This window comes from Pteropus medius, unplaced genomic scaffold (genome assembly GCF_902729225.1).
Source record: "Pteropus medius unplaced genomic scaffold, Ma_sr-lr_union100, whole genome shotgun sequence".
Lineage (NCBI taxonomy): Eukaryota > Metazoa > Chordata > Mammalia > Chiroptera > Pteropodidae > Pteropus > Pteropus medius.
In genome coordinates, this window is record NW_024342472.1 from 674,050 (window position 1) to 692,646 (window position 18,597).

Below are 18,597 nucleotides of genomic sequence, written 5' to 3' on the forward strand. Positions count from 1 at the left end.
GTCCATGTAGCTTTGGCACCAAGGGACAATCCTTGGGAAGATATATTTGACACAAAGAGGCCACATTCAGAAAAAGGCATCAGACCAGGTAATGAGATCAGGTTGAGATGCTAGTCCCAAGAGTCCCAGGGACCTTGAGTACCTGGGGGGCAAGGGGCCACACAGCACTTCACAGCAGTTCTTCACAATGTTGCCATGGCTGTAGGGATTCTGGACACGATTCTTCCCTGTCCATGAGCCTTTGATCTGCAAGATAAAAGCCAAAGCTTACATAAAAAATTTTGTTGAAAAAATATATGAGACATGGAAAGATAAAACAAAGTCTGGAGATGGATGGTGGTGATGGTTATACAACATAACTATATTTAATGCCATTGAATTATACTTAAAAAATAGTTAACAGAGTACATTTTATGTACTGCGTATCTTACAATAAGAAAAGGGAAAAAAGTACATGCATAGTAATGGAAAAATGTTCACAATAGAGTGAAAAATGCAGATAACTGAATGATATTATTATTTTCACTTAAAAATACAAAATAAAAAACACAAAATATATAGTCACATAAACAAACGTGGGAACAAGTCTAAAGTCTAGAAAGAAGACTACATATCGTACCATTAATAGTGGTAATGTCTAGGAGATAAAGCTACAGGAACTTATTTGCTATTTTTTGCTCATCTGTATTTTCTGATTTTCTACAGTGAACACAAATTGGTAACTTAAAAAGCAAGAATTTATTCAGTGCACCTGTCCCTGTCCATTCCAAATCCAGAGGCATCAACTATCTTTTAAAGACCTATGAACAGCTGAAGAACTTGTACCCACCCAATGATTCAACCTCTTATTTCTTATTCTCTATAGGCATTTGGCTGAAAACAAAGCAGTCTACTTTCTCTTTTGCGTATCAAATTTAACAATCACCCATACCATGTTTCTGCCTGCCTCAACCTCTCAGGCCCTGGAGATCCAGTTCTCTAGCAGGTAAAAACAGGCTTTGGGGAGAAGAAGAATATGTGTTCATAAGGGAAAGTTAACTCACATCTTCATTGGTTGTCTGGTTGAGAGCCACAAGGAAAGTGTGAAATCCAGTCAGTCCCACGACGGACCAGAGTGTGAAGAAACAAATGAGTACTTCTAGAACAGTAAGGTAATGTTAAGGAATGTTGAAGAAGCCACACAAGGGGACTCAATGCCTCTGCTCATATTCATAGCACTAGTCACACTATCTTTACCTCTCAGAACATATATCACAAATGACCGAGTATCCATATATAACAACAGGCAAATTCTAAACTCACTGGATATAACACTTATGACAGGTAAAGATTCCTGGTTATTCATTATGAGTAACTCTCTAACATCTCTAGTGAATCTGCCTGTTTACTCATCATTAGCTCTTCGAAGGTGACATTTATGAGGGGGGCAAAGTTAAACAATGTTGTCCATCACTGCCAATGGAAAATCTATCAAAAAATTTTATAAATAATAAATTGGTGGGAAAAACAGGATGTGACTTATAGAAATCCCATCTGAATCTCATTTTCAGAAATGCAACTGCTGTACAAAATAAGCCTTAGCTGTAACAGGAAGGTGGGACTTCCAGCAAGTTACTTAAGAAGTCTATTGAGGCAAAGACAACCTTCTATAGAAAGCAGGGCTGAGTGTGGGATCAGAAGGACTTGGGAGGGAAGCAGTAGAGACGGGGGTAAGGGAAAGACCTCCCTTTAAGTCCTGGCCATCTTCCATTCTGGTTGCTACCACTAAGACTACATCTTTTTTTTTTTAGACTTTGGTATTCTCTGACATCTTAAAAATGAGATGATGGGAGAACTGCATATGGAAAGCATGCTGAAAAGTAATTTAAAAGGGATTCACAGGCACATACTGCCAAGGGAGGATATGTTCCAGGAGTTTCTTTCAACGTCTCCAGGAAGCCAATTTTCAAGGATTCTGTGAAATTGTGAGGAGGAATAGAGAGAAAAATTAGTGACTTTAGTAAAAAAAATGCATATTTATCACAGTACTTACTTCCTTTCCTCTCTATCCCCTGTTACAAGCTGACATGAGATAAGCCCTCACTCAGACAAGGGATTCTCAGCTCTAAGCCAGTAGTTTCCTGACCAAAGTGTTCACATCTCCAATGTGGGACCCAGCACTAAACTAGAGATTCAGGCAGAAGCAAATCACCTGGCTCCTCTCCCTTTTCCTTAGCCCCTAACTATGGGCATGGAGAGGGATATTCATTCATAGATTAAAGAAATCAGAAATATCCAAGAAAAATTCTCTCTCCTCACCAATCTGTGTCCTCCCTTATTCAAAATCTAGCTGAGAACTCATCTCTTCCCAGAAAGCTATCTTGATCAAGACCACTCCTTTAACTCCACATCCCATCTGTCCTTATTTATTATCTGATGATTTATGTGTGTATGTATGTGTGTGTGCACATGCACACATGTGAGTGTGAATTTTCGATCTCCCAAAGTAAACCAAGAGCTAATAAAAGGCATTCTGTGTATAAGTGCTTCTACTACCTGGCACAGAGAAGGTCTTACAAGGCAGAAAAAGAGAGGATGCAGACAGGAAAAACACATCTCCAATTTTTGGGATCACCTCAGAAATTCCCAGTACTCTGGGTACAGACCAGCTATTATGATCCCAGTCCCCAACAGAGGGCCAGTGAGAAGGCCAAAACACTCAGTAAATACTAATTGATGTGAGCTAAGGTTTGGAGGCCTGCTCGAGAGCAGACGTTAAAGCTCATTTCTAATTGGTCCTAAGGCACCTTCACAATGGTAAAGTTGCACCAGGAAACCCAACCACTCCCCTAAACTGTCTTCAAGTCTTCTCCCACCCCCACTCCAATAATACACACTACCCTGCATACTCACTGAGGGCCACATAGACGATGTTGAAGGCGAAGACATATATGGTGAGGAGAGAGAGAGAAAGGATGAAGAGGTAGAAGTAGCGGTAGTTCCTCTTTCCAACACAATTCCCCACCCAGGGACAGTGATGGTCGAAGCGCTCTGTGGAAGAAAGAGAGTCCAGTGCCAAAGCCTCCAAAACACAGTGCAAACCCACTATCCACGTAGTAACTAATTAAAAAACCCCAGGATCATTGCTTATTTCAACTGTAAGAAACTAGTTTCTATTTTTTACTTTTTCGCAATGTTTTCATAGCCATCTCATTTGGTCCCCATAATCACCCTGGAAGTTAAGCAAAAGAAGATATTCTTTTCTCCATTTACAGATGAGGAAACTGAGGCACTGAAGCATTAAGTGATCAGTCTCACTGCCAGTTAACACAGAGACATTGCTTTTCCAAAGAAAAATCTTAGCAGGTAGGCCTACTAAGTTCAGGAAGAAAAAATAAGTAAAAATAGCCAAGGAAGTTTCGAAAAATGAGTAATGTTGTTTTTCTTCACCTCCAGTTAGCAAAAGACTATAAAACTACAATACTTAAAATGGTGTGGCATAGCTCAATGGAATGAAGAGTACCCAGAAACACTTTAGAATATATAAGAATTCTCTGTCTAATAAAGGCGGCATTACAAAATCAGTGATGAAAGGAAGTATTGTTCCATAAACGACTCTGAGACAATTGGCAATTTGGTGGAAGATAGGGTTATATTTTTCCCCTCACACTATCAAAAGTAATTTCAGAAGAATTAAAGAGTTAAATGTAAAAACAAAGTGAAACCATAAAATAAGCATAAATGATAGACAAAGATTTATGCCCCATACAAAGAAGGATTTTCTGAACATAAAAGTAATGGGGAAAAAAACACAGATGACAAAGAAAAATAGATTTGATTCCACAAACTTAAAAAAAATATTCTATATACATTAAATATACTATAAAAAATTAAAAAGGAAAAAAAAGCCCAGCAGGAATGTATGTAAATTTTGTACCTTGGTATATAAAATGTCCTTACAAATCAATAACAAAATACAAATACTCCTTCAAGGAAATAGTCAAAAGACAAAAAGTTAATAAATACCATATAAAATATATTTAAATGTTTTCAGATTCACTTATAATTCAGTGCAATGCTAGTACAACAATAAGACATTTTTTGCCTATCAAAATAAGAACATAAAAAATAATATCAGTGCTAATGAGAATAGGGTAAATGAACACTCTAATATACTGTTTGTGGGAGTATAAATTTAGAGAACCATTCTGGAAAGTAATTTAGTAATGTGCATCAAAAGTCTTAATAATGCTCACACTCCTCTAGCAGAATACATTTTCAGTAATCGCATAAGGAAATAGAGATATACTATTTCCTTTATGAATTTTTATGAATTTGCCTACTCTAGATATTTCATATAAGTAGACTGATACAATATGTGGCCTTTTGTGTCTGGCTTCTTTCACTTAGCTTTATGTTTTCAAGGTTCATACATGTTGTGGCATGTATCAGGACTTCATTCTTCCTTGTGGCTGAATAACATTTCATCGTATAGATATACCACATTTTGTTTATCCATTCAGCCGCCGATGGACACTTGGGTTGTTTCCATCTTTTGGCTATTGTGAACAATGTTGCTATGAACACTGACGTACAAAAATGTTTGAATCTCTGTTTTCAATTCTCTTTGGTATTGTTACAAACAGAATTGTGTCCCCCCAGATTCATATGTGGAAGCCCTAACCCCCAATGTGACTGTATTTGGAGATAGGACTTCTTAGAAGGTAACTAAGGTTAAATGAGCCATAAGGGTGACGCCTTAATCCTATAAGACTGGTATCCTTAAAAGAAGAGGACAAGGCACCGGAAGTGCACAAGCACAGAAACAAGGTCCACATAAGGACACAGCAAGAAAGTGGCCACCTGCAAGCCAGAGAGAGAGAGAGGCCTCACCAGAAATCAACCCTGTTGACCCCTTGATCTTGGACTTCTAGCCTCCAGAATTGTGAGAAAATTAACTTCTGTTATTTAAGCCACCCATTCTGTGATATTTTGTTATGGCAGCCCAAGCAGGTTAATACAGGTATATACCCAGGAATGGAATTGCTGGGTCATGTAATAATTCTATTCTTAACTTTTTAAAAAAATTTATTTATTTTAATTAGTTTCAAGTACACAGTACATTGGATAGACATCTATACAGTTTGTAAAATGGTCACCTCCCCAACTGCTGCCTCCCTCCCCTGAACTTCCACCTAGCCAACATCGTCATTCTAAATGCATGGCCTATGCTGTTCCCCATCCCCATGTCCATCCATCAGCTACTAATTTGTACTTCTTTAACCCTTCACCCCATTCTCCCAGCCCCCCAAACGTCCCTCCTCTCTGTCCATCACCAAATTGTCCACTATAGTTGTGAGTCTATTTTTGATTAGTTTGTTCTTTTTATTCCTTAGATTCTGCATATAAGTGAAATCATATAGTATTTATCTTTCTCTGTCTGACTTAAATACCTTCTAGATCCATCAAAGCAATATGTTTTTTCATCCCCTTCCTTTTAGTCTGTCTTTTAATCTGAAGTAAATCTCTTATAGGAAACATGTAGGGGTCTTGTTTTCCTTTCCATTCAGCCACTCTACCTTTTAGTTGGAGCATTTAATTCTTTTCCATTTGAGGTACTTATTGATAGGAATGTAGTTGTCACCATTCTTTATTCATGTTTTTGATACATGTTTTTTCTTCTTAAAAAAGTCCCTCCAACATTTCCTGTAATATTGGCTTGGCGGTGATAAATTTCTTCAGCTTATTTTTGTCTAGGAAGCTCTTTATCTGTCCTTCAACTCTAAATGATAGCTTTACTGGATAAATTATTCTCGGTTGTAGATCCTCGGTCTTCATCCTGTTGAATATGTTTTGCCAAGCCCTTCTGTCCTGCATAGTTTCTTTTGAGAAATCAGCTGCCAGTCTTATGGGTTTTCCCCTTATAAGTAACTATCTGTTTTTCTCTTGCTGCTTTTAATATTCTTTCTTTGTATTTAACCTTTGGCATTTTCATTATGAAGTGTCTTAGTTTGGCCCTCTTTGGATCCCTGATGTTTGGAATTCTCTGAGCTTCCTGGGGTTTTATGTCCATGTCCTTCACCAGGTTAGGGAAGTTTTCCATCATTACTTCTTTAAACAACTGTTCAACATCTTGATTTTCTTCAGTTACGCTGATCAGATAGATGTTTGGACTCTTAATAGTGTCCCATATGCTCCTTAAATTATTTTTTGAGTCTTGGTATCTTATCTCTTGCCATTCTGATTGAGTGTCCTTGGCTTTCCCATCTTCTAGATAAGACATTTGATCCTTTTCTTTATTCATTCTGTTTATTCCTTTGTTTATTCCATTTAATATACTTCTCATCTCAGATAATGTGTTCTTCATGTCAGACTGGTTCCCTTTTATAATTTCCATTTCTATTTTTATGTTTTTTATCTCTTTGTTGACGTTCTCACTGAATTTAACCAAAAGTTCATTGAGCATCTTTATAACCAGTGTTTTGAACTCTGCATCTGTTAGATTACTTGACTCCATTATATCTGAATCTCTCATATGGTTTCTGCTTCTTTGTCTTCCCATTTTGTCTGCCTTTCTGTGTCTGTTTCTATGTACTTAGCAAAGCTCCTAAGTCTCTCAGTCTTATGAGTGTAGATTTGTGAAGTAGGTGTCCAGTGGCACAGTTCTGAGAGGGGTTCAGCTGCAGGCCAAACTTATCCCAAGCCTCCAGAGCCACCTGTTAAGATTCAGCAAGCAATCCACAGATGCTGTACTTACAGTTGCCTCAAAAGGCCATGCCAGAAACCGAGGTCAGCTGCCTCCAGTGTGAGTCTAGGTGCTGCTCAGCAAGGAGCACCTGACTTGCTGAGGATATACCTGGATGTGGCTTGGGTGGGGCCCCGAGTTGGGGGAGGCAGGGTTTCAGGGAATCCTCTGCGCAGAGTGACCCCTGTTATCCAGTTTGATGACCTCACGGCTATGGTGGCACTGTGTCCGCGCACTGGGAAAGAGGGCTCAACTGAGAACAATGGATATCGCCGGCACTTCTCTACGGAGCGAGTCTCGCCTCAGCCCTCACTCCGACAATATCTCCTGTAAGTCCCTGGTGTCCCCTGCACGCAGCCAAATTGGCACTAGTGCTCAGAGCAAGCAGGTCCGTCACCATGAAAATCCACTCACGAACGTGGCCCCTTTAAAAGGGTTCTGCCGCTGCCGCAGCCTCTGTCTCACTCAGCCACTTGAGACCAGGCAGCCCTGTGTCCTCGCCCTGTTCTACCTCCTACTGTTGCAGGGTAATTTCTTGGATTTCCCCATAGTTCTATGTTGTAGATCCCAGGCGATTTTTCCTTGCTGCTGCTCCTTGTTTCCGTCACAACTTTGATTTGGTCGCCAGAGGGATGAACAGAGCCTCTATCACCCATGCCATTTTGGTTGCCCCCCTCCTATGCTTAACTTTTTGAGGAACAGTCAAACTGTTTTCCACAGTGGCTGAACCATTTTACAATCCTAGCAGAAATGTATGAAGGTTCTAATTTTACCATATCCATAAATTTAATAATCTTGATTACAGTGTTATAATGATGAATAAAATGGAATTGTGAATTTTATGTAGTGATAAGAGACTGGCTAAATAAACTAGAATATAGTTATGTGATGAGTTATGCAGTCATTAAAATAATATAGTCAAAAACACATATTAAAGATGAATTAAAAATGCTCAAGATAGTCTTCTGGTCAAGATGGTAGAGTAGGTAAATGCTGTGCTTCCCTCCTCTCACAACCACAAAGAAATTACAACTAAACTACAGAACAGCCATCATTGGGAGTCACCTAAAGTCTAGCTGAACAGAAGTCCTACAACTAGGGACACACAGAAGAGGCCACCTCGAGACTGGTAGGAGAGGCAGAGGTGTGAAAAGGGCCAGTCACACACCCATGTGTGCCGGTTGAGGACTGGGAGAGGCATCTTGGCTGAGAATATACCTCCTAAGGAGCATGGGGTCCCAGCCCCACACCAGGGTCCCCAGCCCAAGGTTCCAGTGCCAAGAAGAGAAGTCCCCACAACTTCTGCCTGTGAAAACTAGCAGAGAGAGTAGCTGAATAAGATGGAGGGCCAAGGGAGTCGCAGACTTTCCTCTTAAGGGGCCTGCATGCATACATACTTGGTGACAGTCTCAGTGGCTCTGAGCTCAAGCTCTGGGGAAGCAGTTTGGAAGGTGTCAGGGACATACAGAGAGGAACTGAGTTGTTTGGCTTCGGGGAGAAGGCTAGAGGGGAAGCTTTCTCCCAGATATAAGTGCTGGCAGAAGCCATTGTTCCTTTGTTGAGCCCTCTCCCACAGTGTGCAGATGCAGGCAGCTGCCATATCTGAGTCTCCATCAATGTAACTACCACTGGTCGCCCCACTCTGGTGATTCCCTGAGAAACTTCCCCACCCAACTTGCTGGCCCACCAAAGCAGCTTCCAGTGGATTTTTCATACAACTGGCCTGTCTTGGCTCATGCTGAGAACGTTCCTAAAATCTCTCAAAGTTTCACAAAACCTAAACAAGTAGCATCTGGCCTCGGTGTGCCCTGAAACTCTTGTTGAGCAGCCTCAAACCCAGCACTAGTGGCAGCCAGCCTCGGTTCATGGCTTAGCATCTCAAGACACATCCAAGACCAGTGTCGGTGGCAGCCATTTGCAGATTGCTTGCTGGCTCATGACAGGTGGCTCCAGGCAGGGCACAGGCTGCAACTGAAGTTGGCCTGTGACAGGGCCCCTCCGAGGAGGCCTCAGCCTGCATGCTAAGTGGTCAGCTGCTGTCTGAGCCGGAGCACAGCTCAGCATTCATATTTGAAAATGTTACACTCTAAGGGCCTACTGGACAGGCACTAGAGCCCTACTAAAGTGAATCCTGCTCTGCAGGGTCAGCCCCTGCACAACAGCTCCTCCACTGTAGTCACCAGCCAGTCTTCACAACCAATCAGCCAAGGGTCAATCCCTCTCACTGATGTGCGAACAGCAACCAAAGCTCAACTACAACAGAAAGGCACACAGAACCCAAGGGACACACTTGGAGCACCTGGCTTAGGAGACCAGGGAGACGGCACCACAAGTCTCCACAAAGGCCACTACATAAGGCCACTTTACTAAGACCAGGAGAAATAGCAGTACTACCTAGTACATAGAAACAAACACAGGGAGGTGGCCAAAATGAGAAGACAAAGAAACACGTCCCAAATGAAAGAACGGAACAAAGCTCTGGAAAAAGAACTAAAGAAAATTCAACAAGCAATCTACCACATGCAGAGTTCAAAATATTGCTTATGGTGTAGATGATAGAGGCTTTGTTCATTCCTCTTGCAACCACATCAAAGTTGTGACAGAAACACAGAGCAAACAGCAAGCAAAGTCACCTAGGATCTAGATGAACAGAAACATTACAACTATGGAGAGAAATAAGAAATCACCCTGCAACGGTAAAAGGTAGGAGGAGGCAAAGATGTGAGCAATTAATTAACTGTCTATTGTATTTTAATAAAGCTGGAAAAAAATACTGCTTATAAGGATGCTCAGTGAACTTAGGGGAAGAGCAGATGAACTCAATGAGAACTTCAACAAAGAGACAGAAAACATAAAAATGGAAATAAAAAAACAAAAAGAATGAGTCAGAATCGAAGAATACAATAACTGAAATGAAGAATACCTTAGGAGGAATCAACAGTAGATTAGATGAAGCAGAGGACTGAATCAGTGATTTAGAACATAAAGTAGAAGAAACACCCAATCATAACAGCAACAAGAAAAAAGAATCCAAAAAAATGAGGATAGTTTAAGGGGCCTCTGGGTCAACATCAAGTGTACCAAAGATTTATACCGTAATGGTACCAGAAAGAGAAGAGAGACCAAAAAAATTAAAACCTATTTGAAGAAATAATGATAGAAAACTTATCTAACCTCATGATGGAAATAGACATACAAGCCCAGGAAGTACAGAGTTCTAAACAAGATGAACCCAAAGAGGCCCACACCAAGACACGTCACAATTAAAATGCCAAAGGTTAAAGACAAAGAGAGAATCTTAAAAGCCGCAAGAGAAAAGCAATTAGTTACTACAAGAGAGCACTCATAAGACTGGCAGCTGATTTCTCAACAGAAACTTTGCAGGCCAGAAAGGGTTGGCATAAAATATTCAAAATGATGAAAAGGAAGGACCTACGACCAAGATTACTCTACCCAGCAAAGCTATCATGTAGACTCAAAGGACAGATAAAGAACTTTCCAGACAAGAAAAAAATTAAAGGAGTTCATCATCACCAAGCCAGTATTACAGGAAATGTTGGAGAGACCTCTTTAAGAAGAAAAAAAAAAACATAAAAAAATATGAATAATAAAATGGCAGTAACTACATATCTATCAAAAATTACTTTACATGTAAATAGATTAAATGCTCCAATCAAAACATAGGGTAACTGAATGGATAAGAAAACAAGACCCTTACATATGCTGCCTATAAGAGACTTACTTTAGATCAAAAGACACACAAAGACTGAAAGTAAAGGGGTGGAAAAAGATGTTTCATGAAAATGGAAATAAGCAAAAAAAGCTGAAGTACCAATACTTATACCAGACAAAATAGACTTTAAAATAAAGGCTATAACAGAGATAAAGAAGGACCCATTTATCTCACCACTTCTGGATATTTATCAAAAACCAAACAAACAAACAAACAAAAACAGAACACTACTTCAATGGAACACGAGAATCTATATGTTCATTGCAGCATTATTTACAGTAGCTAAGATATGGAGGCAACCTGGGTGTCTATAAATGGACAAATGGAAAAAGAAGAGGTGGTGCATATATAAAATAGAATATTACTCGACATAAAAAAAGAATGAAACTGTGCCACCTGCAACAACATGGATGGACCTAGAGGGTATTGTGCTGAGTGGAGTAAGTCAGACAGAGAAAAACAAATGCCATATGATTTCACTTACATGTGAAATCTAAAGAGCAAAATGAACAAAACAGAAACAAACTGATACAAAGAACATTTTGATTGTTGCCAGATGGGAGGGGGATCAGGGATGGGTGATAAAGAGAAAGGGATTAAGAAGTACAAATTAGTAGTTACAAAATAGTTATGGGGATGTAAAGTATAGCATAAGGAATATAGTCAATAATATTATAATAACTATGTACTAGATTTGTCAGGGTGATCATTCTGTTAGTTATATAAATGTCAAATAACTGCTGTACACCTGAAACTAATATAATATAGTATCCCAACTGTAATTAAAAAACGAAAGAAAAATGCTCAAAATTAATGTTAAGTGACAAAGATAGGATTAAAAATTAACATGTTGTGATCTAACTTTGCAAACCAGAGTGAGACTGGAAGGAAATAAAGCAAAATGGAGAGTGAGTTTAGGACTAAGTTTTATTTACACCTTCTGTACTTCGTATATTTTCTACAATGAACATGTATTATTTTAAGGAACAAAAAAAAGCACAGAGAATAAAATCTATCATTTCTAAAGAACATTAAACTGTGTACTGGCCAAAAAATAAGACTGTAAGAATAATATATCTCTCAGTTAAAGGACTACAATATCTTTTCAGAAAAGAAAGGAAGACGTAGAGAAGAATGACATGTTCAAGTCTTACTCTAAGCAAATCTGCCATATAAAAATATTGGAAATGAAGATTTCTACAAATATATTTTACCATATTTTAAATCACACCTTTTTCCTTATAGTATAAGCAATAAATACTCATTGTAGAAAACCCAAATATTTTTTTAATTTCTTTTTTTTTAATTTATTTATTTAAATTAGTTTCAAGTACACAGTACATTGGTTAGACATCTGTATAGTTCATAAAACGATCCCCCAAAATTGCTCCCTCCCTCCCCTGGCCCTCCACCTAGCCAACATATTAATGCTAACTGTATTCCCTCTGCCATGCTCCCTGTCCCCATGACCAACTATCAAATACTAATTTGTACTTCTTTAACCCTTCACCCTATTCTCCCAGTCCCCAAATCCCCTCCCCTCTGTCCATCACCAGATTGTCCACTATATTTGTGAGTCTGTTTTTGATTAGTTTCTTTTTGTTCCTTAGATTCTGTATATAAATGAAATCATATGGTATTTTTCTTTCCATGTCTGACTTATTTCACTCAGCATAACCTCTAGGTTCATCCATGTCATTGCAAATGGTAGGATTTCATTTTTTTAATGGATGAGTAATATTCCATTGTATATATGAACCATAATTTCTTTATCCAGTTGTCTGTTGATGGGCATTTAGGTTGCTTCCACATCCTGGCTATTGTAAATTGTTCTGCCATGAATATTGGAGTGCATAGATCTTTATGAATTATTGTTTTGGTTTTCTTTGGATAAATACCCAGGAGTGCGATTGCTGCATTAAAAGGTATATCCATTTTTAATTTTTTGAGAAACCTCCATACTGTTTTCCATAGCGGATGTACCAATTCGCAAACCCACCAACAACGTATGAGGGTTCCCTTTTCTCTACATCCTCCCCAACACTTGTTGTTTTTTGATTTATTGACGATAGCCATTCTGATAGGTGTGAGGTGATATCTCATTGTGGTTTTAATTTGCATTTCTCTGGTGGTTAGCAACCTTGAGCATCTTTTCGTAGGTCTATTAGCCATTTGTATTTCCTCTTTGGAGATGTGTCTGTTCAGGTCTTCTGCCCATTTTTTAATTGGATTACTTTTCGTTGTTGACTTGTATAAGTTCTTTGTATATTTTGGGTATTATTAACCCCTTATCAGATGTATCATTAGTGAGCATCTTTTCCAAAACAGTTGGTTATCTTTTTGTTTTGCTGATGGTGTCCTTTGCTGTACAAAACTTTTTAGTTTGATGTAGTCCCATTTGTTTATTTTTTCTTTTGTTTCCCTTCCCTGAGGAGATATATCTGAAAAGAAATTCCTGTTAGTAATATCAGAGTTTACTGCCTATGTTTTCTTCTAGAAGTTTAATGGTATTGGGCCTTACATTTAAGTCTTTAATCCATTTTGAGTCTATTCTTGTATATGGTGTAAGAAGGTGGTCCAGCTTATTTATTTTTGGCATGTATCTGTCCAATTTTCCCAACATCACTTATTGAAAAGACTGTCTTTACCCCATTGTATATTCTTACTTCCTTTCTCATATATTAAGTGAGCGTATAGGCATGGATTTATTTCTGGGCACTCTATTCTGTTCCATTGATCAATGTATCTGTTTTTATACCAGTACCATGCAGTTTTGATTACTGTAGCCTTGTAGTATAGTTTGATATCAGGTAGTGTGATACCTCCAACTTTGTTCTTCTTTCTCAAGATTGCTGTGGCTATTCAAGGTTTTTTATGGCTCCATATAAATTTTAGGATTATTTGTCCTAGCTCTCTGAAAAATGCCATTAGTATTTTCATAGGAATTGCACTGAATGTATAGATTGCTCTGGGTAGTATGGCCATTTTAACAATGTTGATTCTTCCTACCCATGAACATGGTATATGCTTCCATATATTTGTATCTTCTTCAATTTCTTTTTTTCAATGACTTATAATTTTCTGAAAACAGGTCTTCTACCTTCTTGGATCATTCGATTCCCAGGTATTTTAGAGTTTTCAATGCAATTGTAAATGGGATTGTTTTCAGAAAGTTCATCATTTGGTGTATAAATATCACTGACTTCTGAATATTTATTTTGTAACCTGCTACTTTACCAAATCCATTGATCGGTTCTAACAGTTTTTTGGTGGAATCTTTAGGGTTATCTCTATATAATATCATGTCATCGGCAAATAACAAGAGTTTTACTTGTTCCTTTCCAATTTGGATGCCTTTTATCTCTCTTTCTTGTCTTATTGCTGTGGCTAAGACTTCCAATACAATGTTGAAGAGGAGTGGTGAAAGTGGGCATCCTTGTCTTGTTCCTGATCTTAAGGAAAATGCTTTTAGCCTTTTCCCCATTGAGTATGATGTTAGCTGTAGGTTTGTCACATGTGGCCTTTATTATGTTGAGGTATGTTTCCTCTTTTCCCACTTCGCTGAGAGTTTTTTTTTTTTATCATAAATGGATGCTGGATTTTCTGCACCTATTGATATGATCATATGGTTTTTATCTTTTGATTTGTTAATGTGGTGTATCATATTAATTGATTTGCGGATATTGAACCAACTCTGCATCCCAGGAATAAATCCAACTTGATCATGGTGTATGATATTTTTAATGTATTGCTAAATTCAGTTTGCTAATATTTTGTTGAGGATTTTTGCATCAATATTCATAAGCAATATCAGCCTATAGGTTTCTTTTTTGTAATGTCTTTGCCTGGTTTTGGAATCAAGGTAATGGTGGCCTCATTAAAGGAGTTTGGAAGCCTTCTCTCATCTTAAAATTTCTGGAATAGTGTGAGAAGAATAGATGATAATTCTTCTTTGAATGTTTGGTAAAATTCACCTATGAAGCAATCTGGTCCAGGACTTTTGCTTTTTGGGAGGTTTTTGATTACTGATTCAATTTCATTGGTGGTAATCGGTTGGTTCAGATTTTCTGTTTCTTCTTGACTCTGTCTTCGGAGATTGTATGTTTCGAGGAATGTGTCCATTTCTTCCAGATTGTCCGATTTGTTGGCGTATAATTGCTCGTAGTATTTTGAAGATTTTTTTTAATGAAGGAAACAATATCACTCGAAATTCCTAAACCTATAGATAACAATCTAGAAGTATTCTAGAGTATCTCCTTGCATATCTCTTTATACATACTTATATTTTTAAAATCTGTAACTGAGATCATACTATACATGTAACCTATCTTCTGTTTTCTTTTTCTTTCATTTCACTTTCTGGCATGAGGTTTTCCCATAAAAGTCTATTGTATGAATGTCCCACGATTTACTCAGCCATTTATCTACTAGTGAACAATTAAATTTATCCAATTTTTCATTATTATAATAACTCTCAAATAAATATTTATATACATAAATCTTTTACCACTTTCTGATTTTCTTAGGATAGATTCCTAGAAAGGGAATCAGTGGCATCAAAGGGTAAACATTTTTTAATGTTTTCATGAATCTTACTAGGTTGCCTTCCAAAAAGATTGTTCCAATTCGCACTCCTACCCATGTAGACCTAAGCGTTATCAGGTTTTCCTTGCTCATTTTCTAGATTAAAAAGATCCTGATTTAATTATTATCTCTTCAATTATTAGTAGGGGTAAAATGTTTTTATGTTAACTAGTTAATTGTATTTCCTATTTTATTAACTGTCTATATTTCTACTGAAATGTTAGCGTTTCTTTTAAAAAATCAATTTGAGTTCTTTATATTTGAGAATATTAATAACGAGAGGGAATTCTTTATGAAAATCTTCACAACATACCTTCTTGAAATATCAAGTTTCTTGGCTCATTTAAAATGAGTTTCGATTTTTAAAAATCCTATCTACATAGAGCTTTTTACCAAATAAAGTAAGATATAGCTTCTCAGCCTTTGCCTAAAGAATTGGCTAATAAGAGGAAAGCAATGTACTCAGGCCTGTTCCATGGCATATATAAAGAATGCTGGAAGTATGCCTATTGATACGATAAAATAAGAAATTGCATATATATGCCTATTGTTAAACATATTTACTGCCTGTCTCTGATCTTTCCCAGGGCTCAGCACACACTAGGCAATGATTTAAACTAAACCACATACATGCAAAGAGAAGCACAGACCATGTATTATGTACACATATACCCACCACCTTTGCAGCTGCAGCAGAGGAAGAAGAAATGAGGGTTTTGGAATCAGACCTGTTCTACCTTCAACTCTTACTAATTATATGAATCTACACAAAGGTGCTTCACCTATTTCCTCATCTTTAAAATGGAATAATACCTAACTCATGGATTTCTTACAAGTCTTAAACAAGAGAAAGGGAAAGCACTTCACGCAGTGCCTAATATATAGCAGAAACTCAATAAATGCTAGCAACTTTCTTGGGAACTACTTTTTACATAGCCCTTCCTTCCCTGATGCTGCCCTCCAGTGGACTAGGGTTCTCCCACTATGTAAGCTGGGTTCCATTTGAAACAGAACCAGTAGAGGAAAATCTAGATTTGAAAAACAGGTTGTTTACTTCCCCATTTACCAAAGAGGGTTTTTTCTTTTTTAAATTTAGACTAGAATATATTTAAATTCCAATTTGGTCTATAGAAGTAGTTTATTACAGTTGTTCTGAAGTTGTTTCCTATTGAAATCTATCTTCCCATCCCTACCGATTTCTCCTGAGAAAAATCACCCTGATCTTTTCCTTCAACTCAGCCTTTCCCCCAGACAAAGCCCTGGTGCTTTTACTCACCAACACAGTTGTCACAGATGCTGCAATGGGAGGCCCTGGGAGGCCGGAAGATCTTGCATGTATAACAGTATTTCAACTTGACAATCTGGTTGTTTATCTGGAAATTCTTGATACGAGGGGGTGGTCGCTGGCCCTGGGGCACGGCACCATTAGTAGCTTCTGTAGATCAGTAAAGACAGTTAACATCACTGGTAGCCATTATTTGAAGCCAAAGTCTTACCACTTCTCCAAAAGCAATGAAAGTAATCAAAAGTGCCATAAACCCACTATCTTCTCCAGACTAGCATTCCCAGACTAGACTGTCAATACCAGTGTCCCCCTAAAACTCCACTGAGTGCCATGCAACTCTTATATGTATATGTGAAAAAGTGTTTCTTCAAGTTTTTGACTGATTATAAAAATATATATATAAAGAAGAAATATAAATGGCTAAAAAAACATGAAATGAAAACATCCAATTTCACTCATAATCAAAAAAATAACAATACAAAGATACCATTTTCACCTACTATATTAATAAATATTTAAAAAATTAAAATATACAGTGTTGGCAATGACAGAAGAAGGTATTTTTATATATTACATACAGTAAGCAATGTGGCAGTGGCTACTGAGATTTTTTTTAATTTTTATTTTTCAGTTAGAGTTGACATTCAACATTATATGTTTCAGGTATACAGTATAGTGGTTAGACATTTATGATTTATGAAATGATCCCCCCAATTATTCTGGTACCCACCCAGCACTATACATGGTTATTAAAATATTATTGACTGTATCTCCTATGCTGTACTTTACATACCCGTGACTATTTTGTAACTACTAATTTTTACTTCTTAATCTCTTCACTTTTTGTCACCTAGCCCCCAAAAGCCCCTCTTTCTGGCAATTACCAGTTTATTCTCTGTATCTATGAGTCTGTTTTGCTTGTTCGTTTATTTTGTACTTCAGATTCCACATATAAGTGAAATCATGTGGTATTTGTCTTTGCCTGACCTATTTCACTTATCATAATACCTTCTGGGTCCATTCATGTCATTGCAAATGATAAGATTTCATTTTTTATGGCTGAGTAATATTCCATTATATATATGTACAACAACTTCTTTATTCAATCGTCTATCGATGGGCATTTAGGTTGCTTCCATTTCTTGGCTATTGTAAGAGTGCTGCAGTGAACATAAGGATGCAATTGTTATTTTTTTTTAATTAGTGTTTTGATTTTCTTTGGATAAATATCCATAAGTATAATTTCTGGGTCATAAATTAGTTTTATTTTTAAATTTTTTAGAAAACTCCAAACTGTTTTCCATAATGGCTATACCAATTTGAAATCCCACCAACAGTGCATGAAGGTTCCCATTTATCCATATCCTCACTAATACTTGTTGTCTTTCATTTATTGATAATAGCCACTCTGATAGATGTGGAGTGATATCTCATTGTGGTTTTTTTTTTCAATTTTTTCAGCTTTATTGAAATATAATAGACAATTAGTTGCTTATATTTACATTGTACAACTCAATGAGTTTTTCTCAATTATAGTTGGCATACAATAATAGTTTCAGTTGTACAGTGATTAAAGATCTATATAACTCACAAAGTGATCACCCCACTAAATCTAGTAACCCTCTTCTCCCTTACATATTTATTGCAACATTGTTGACTACTTTCTTTATGCTACACTTTATATCTCCATTGCTATTTTGGAACTATCCATTTGTACTTCTTAATCCTTTTGCCCTTTCCACTGTCCCCTCAAGCCCCCTCCCATCTAGTATTCTTCAAAATATTCTCTGTATCTATGAGTTTGTCTCCATTTTTGTTATTGTTGTTGTTGTTGTTTTGTTTGTATTCCACATGTACTTGAAATCATGCGCTATTTGTCTTTCTCTATCTGACTTACTTCATTCAGCGCAATACCCTCTAGGTCCATCAAGGCAATATCTTTATCCATCCCCTTTCTTTTAGTCTGTGTGTCTTTAACTCTGAAGTGAGTCTTTTGTAGGCAGCATATGTAGGAGTCTTGTTTTCTTATCCATTCAGCCACCCTATCTTTTGGTTGAAGCACTTAATTCTTTTCAATTTGAGGTACTTATTGATAGGAATGCAGTTGTTACCATTCCTTATTCCTGTTTTCAATACATGTTTTTTCTTCTTAAAGAAGTCCTTCCAACATTTCCTGTAATACTGACTTGGCGGTGATAAATTCTTTTAGCTTATTTCTGTCTGGAAAGCTTTTAGCTTATTTTTATCTGTCCTTCAACTCTAAATGATAGC

General features: G+C 37.3%; 1 protein-coding gene across 6 annotated transcripts in view; it reads right to left on the reverse strand.

Moving 5' to 3' along the window:
* Positions 1-18,597, reverse strand: part of ZDHHC9 (zDHHC palmitoyltransferase 9) — a 42,389-nt gene that overhangs the window by 794 nt on the left and 22,998 nt on the right. For all 6 annotated transcript variants that reach the window (XM_039864954.1, XM_039864950.1, XM_039864953.1 and 3 more), the window contains 5 exons: positions 16,318-16,476; positions 2,893-3,030; positions 1,906-1,954; positions 1,044-1,146; positions 143-246 (listed from right to left, as the gene is read on the reverse strand). In XM_039864954.1, coding sequence (XP_039720888.1) covers positions 143-246; positions 1,044-1,146; positions 1,906-1,954; positions 2,893-3,030; positions 16,318-16,476 — 553 coding nt within the window. The remainder of the gene's footprint in view (positions 1-142; positions 247-1,043; positions 1,147-1,905; positions 1,955-2,892; positions 3,031-16,317; positions 16,477-18,597) is intronic.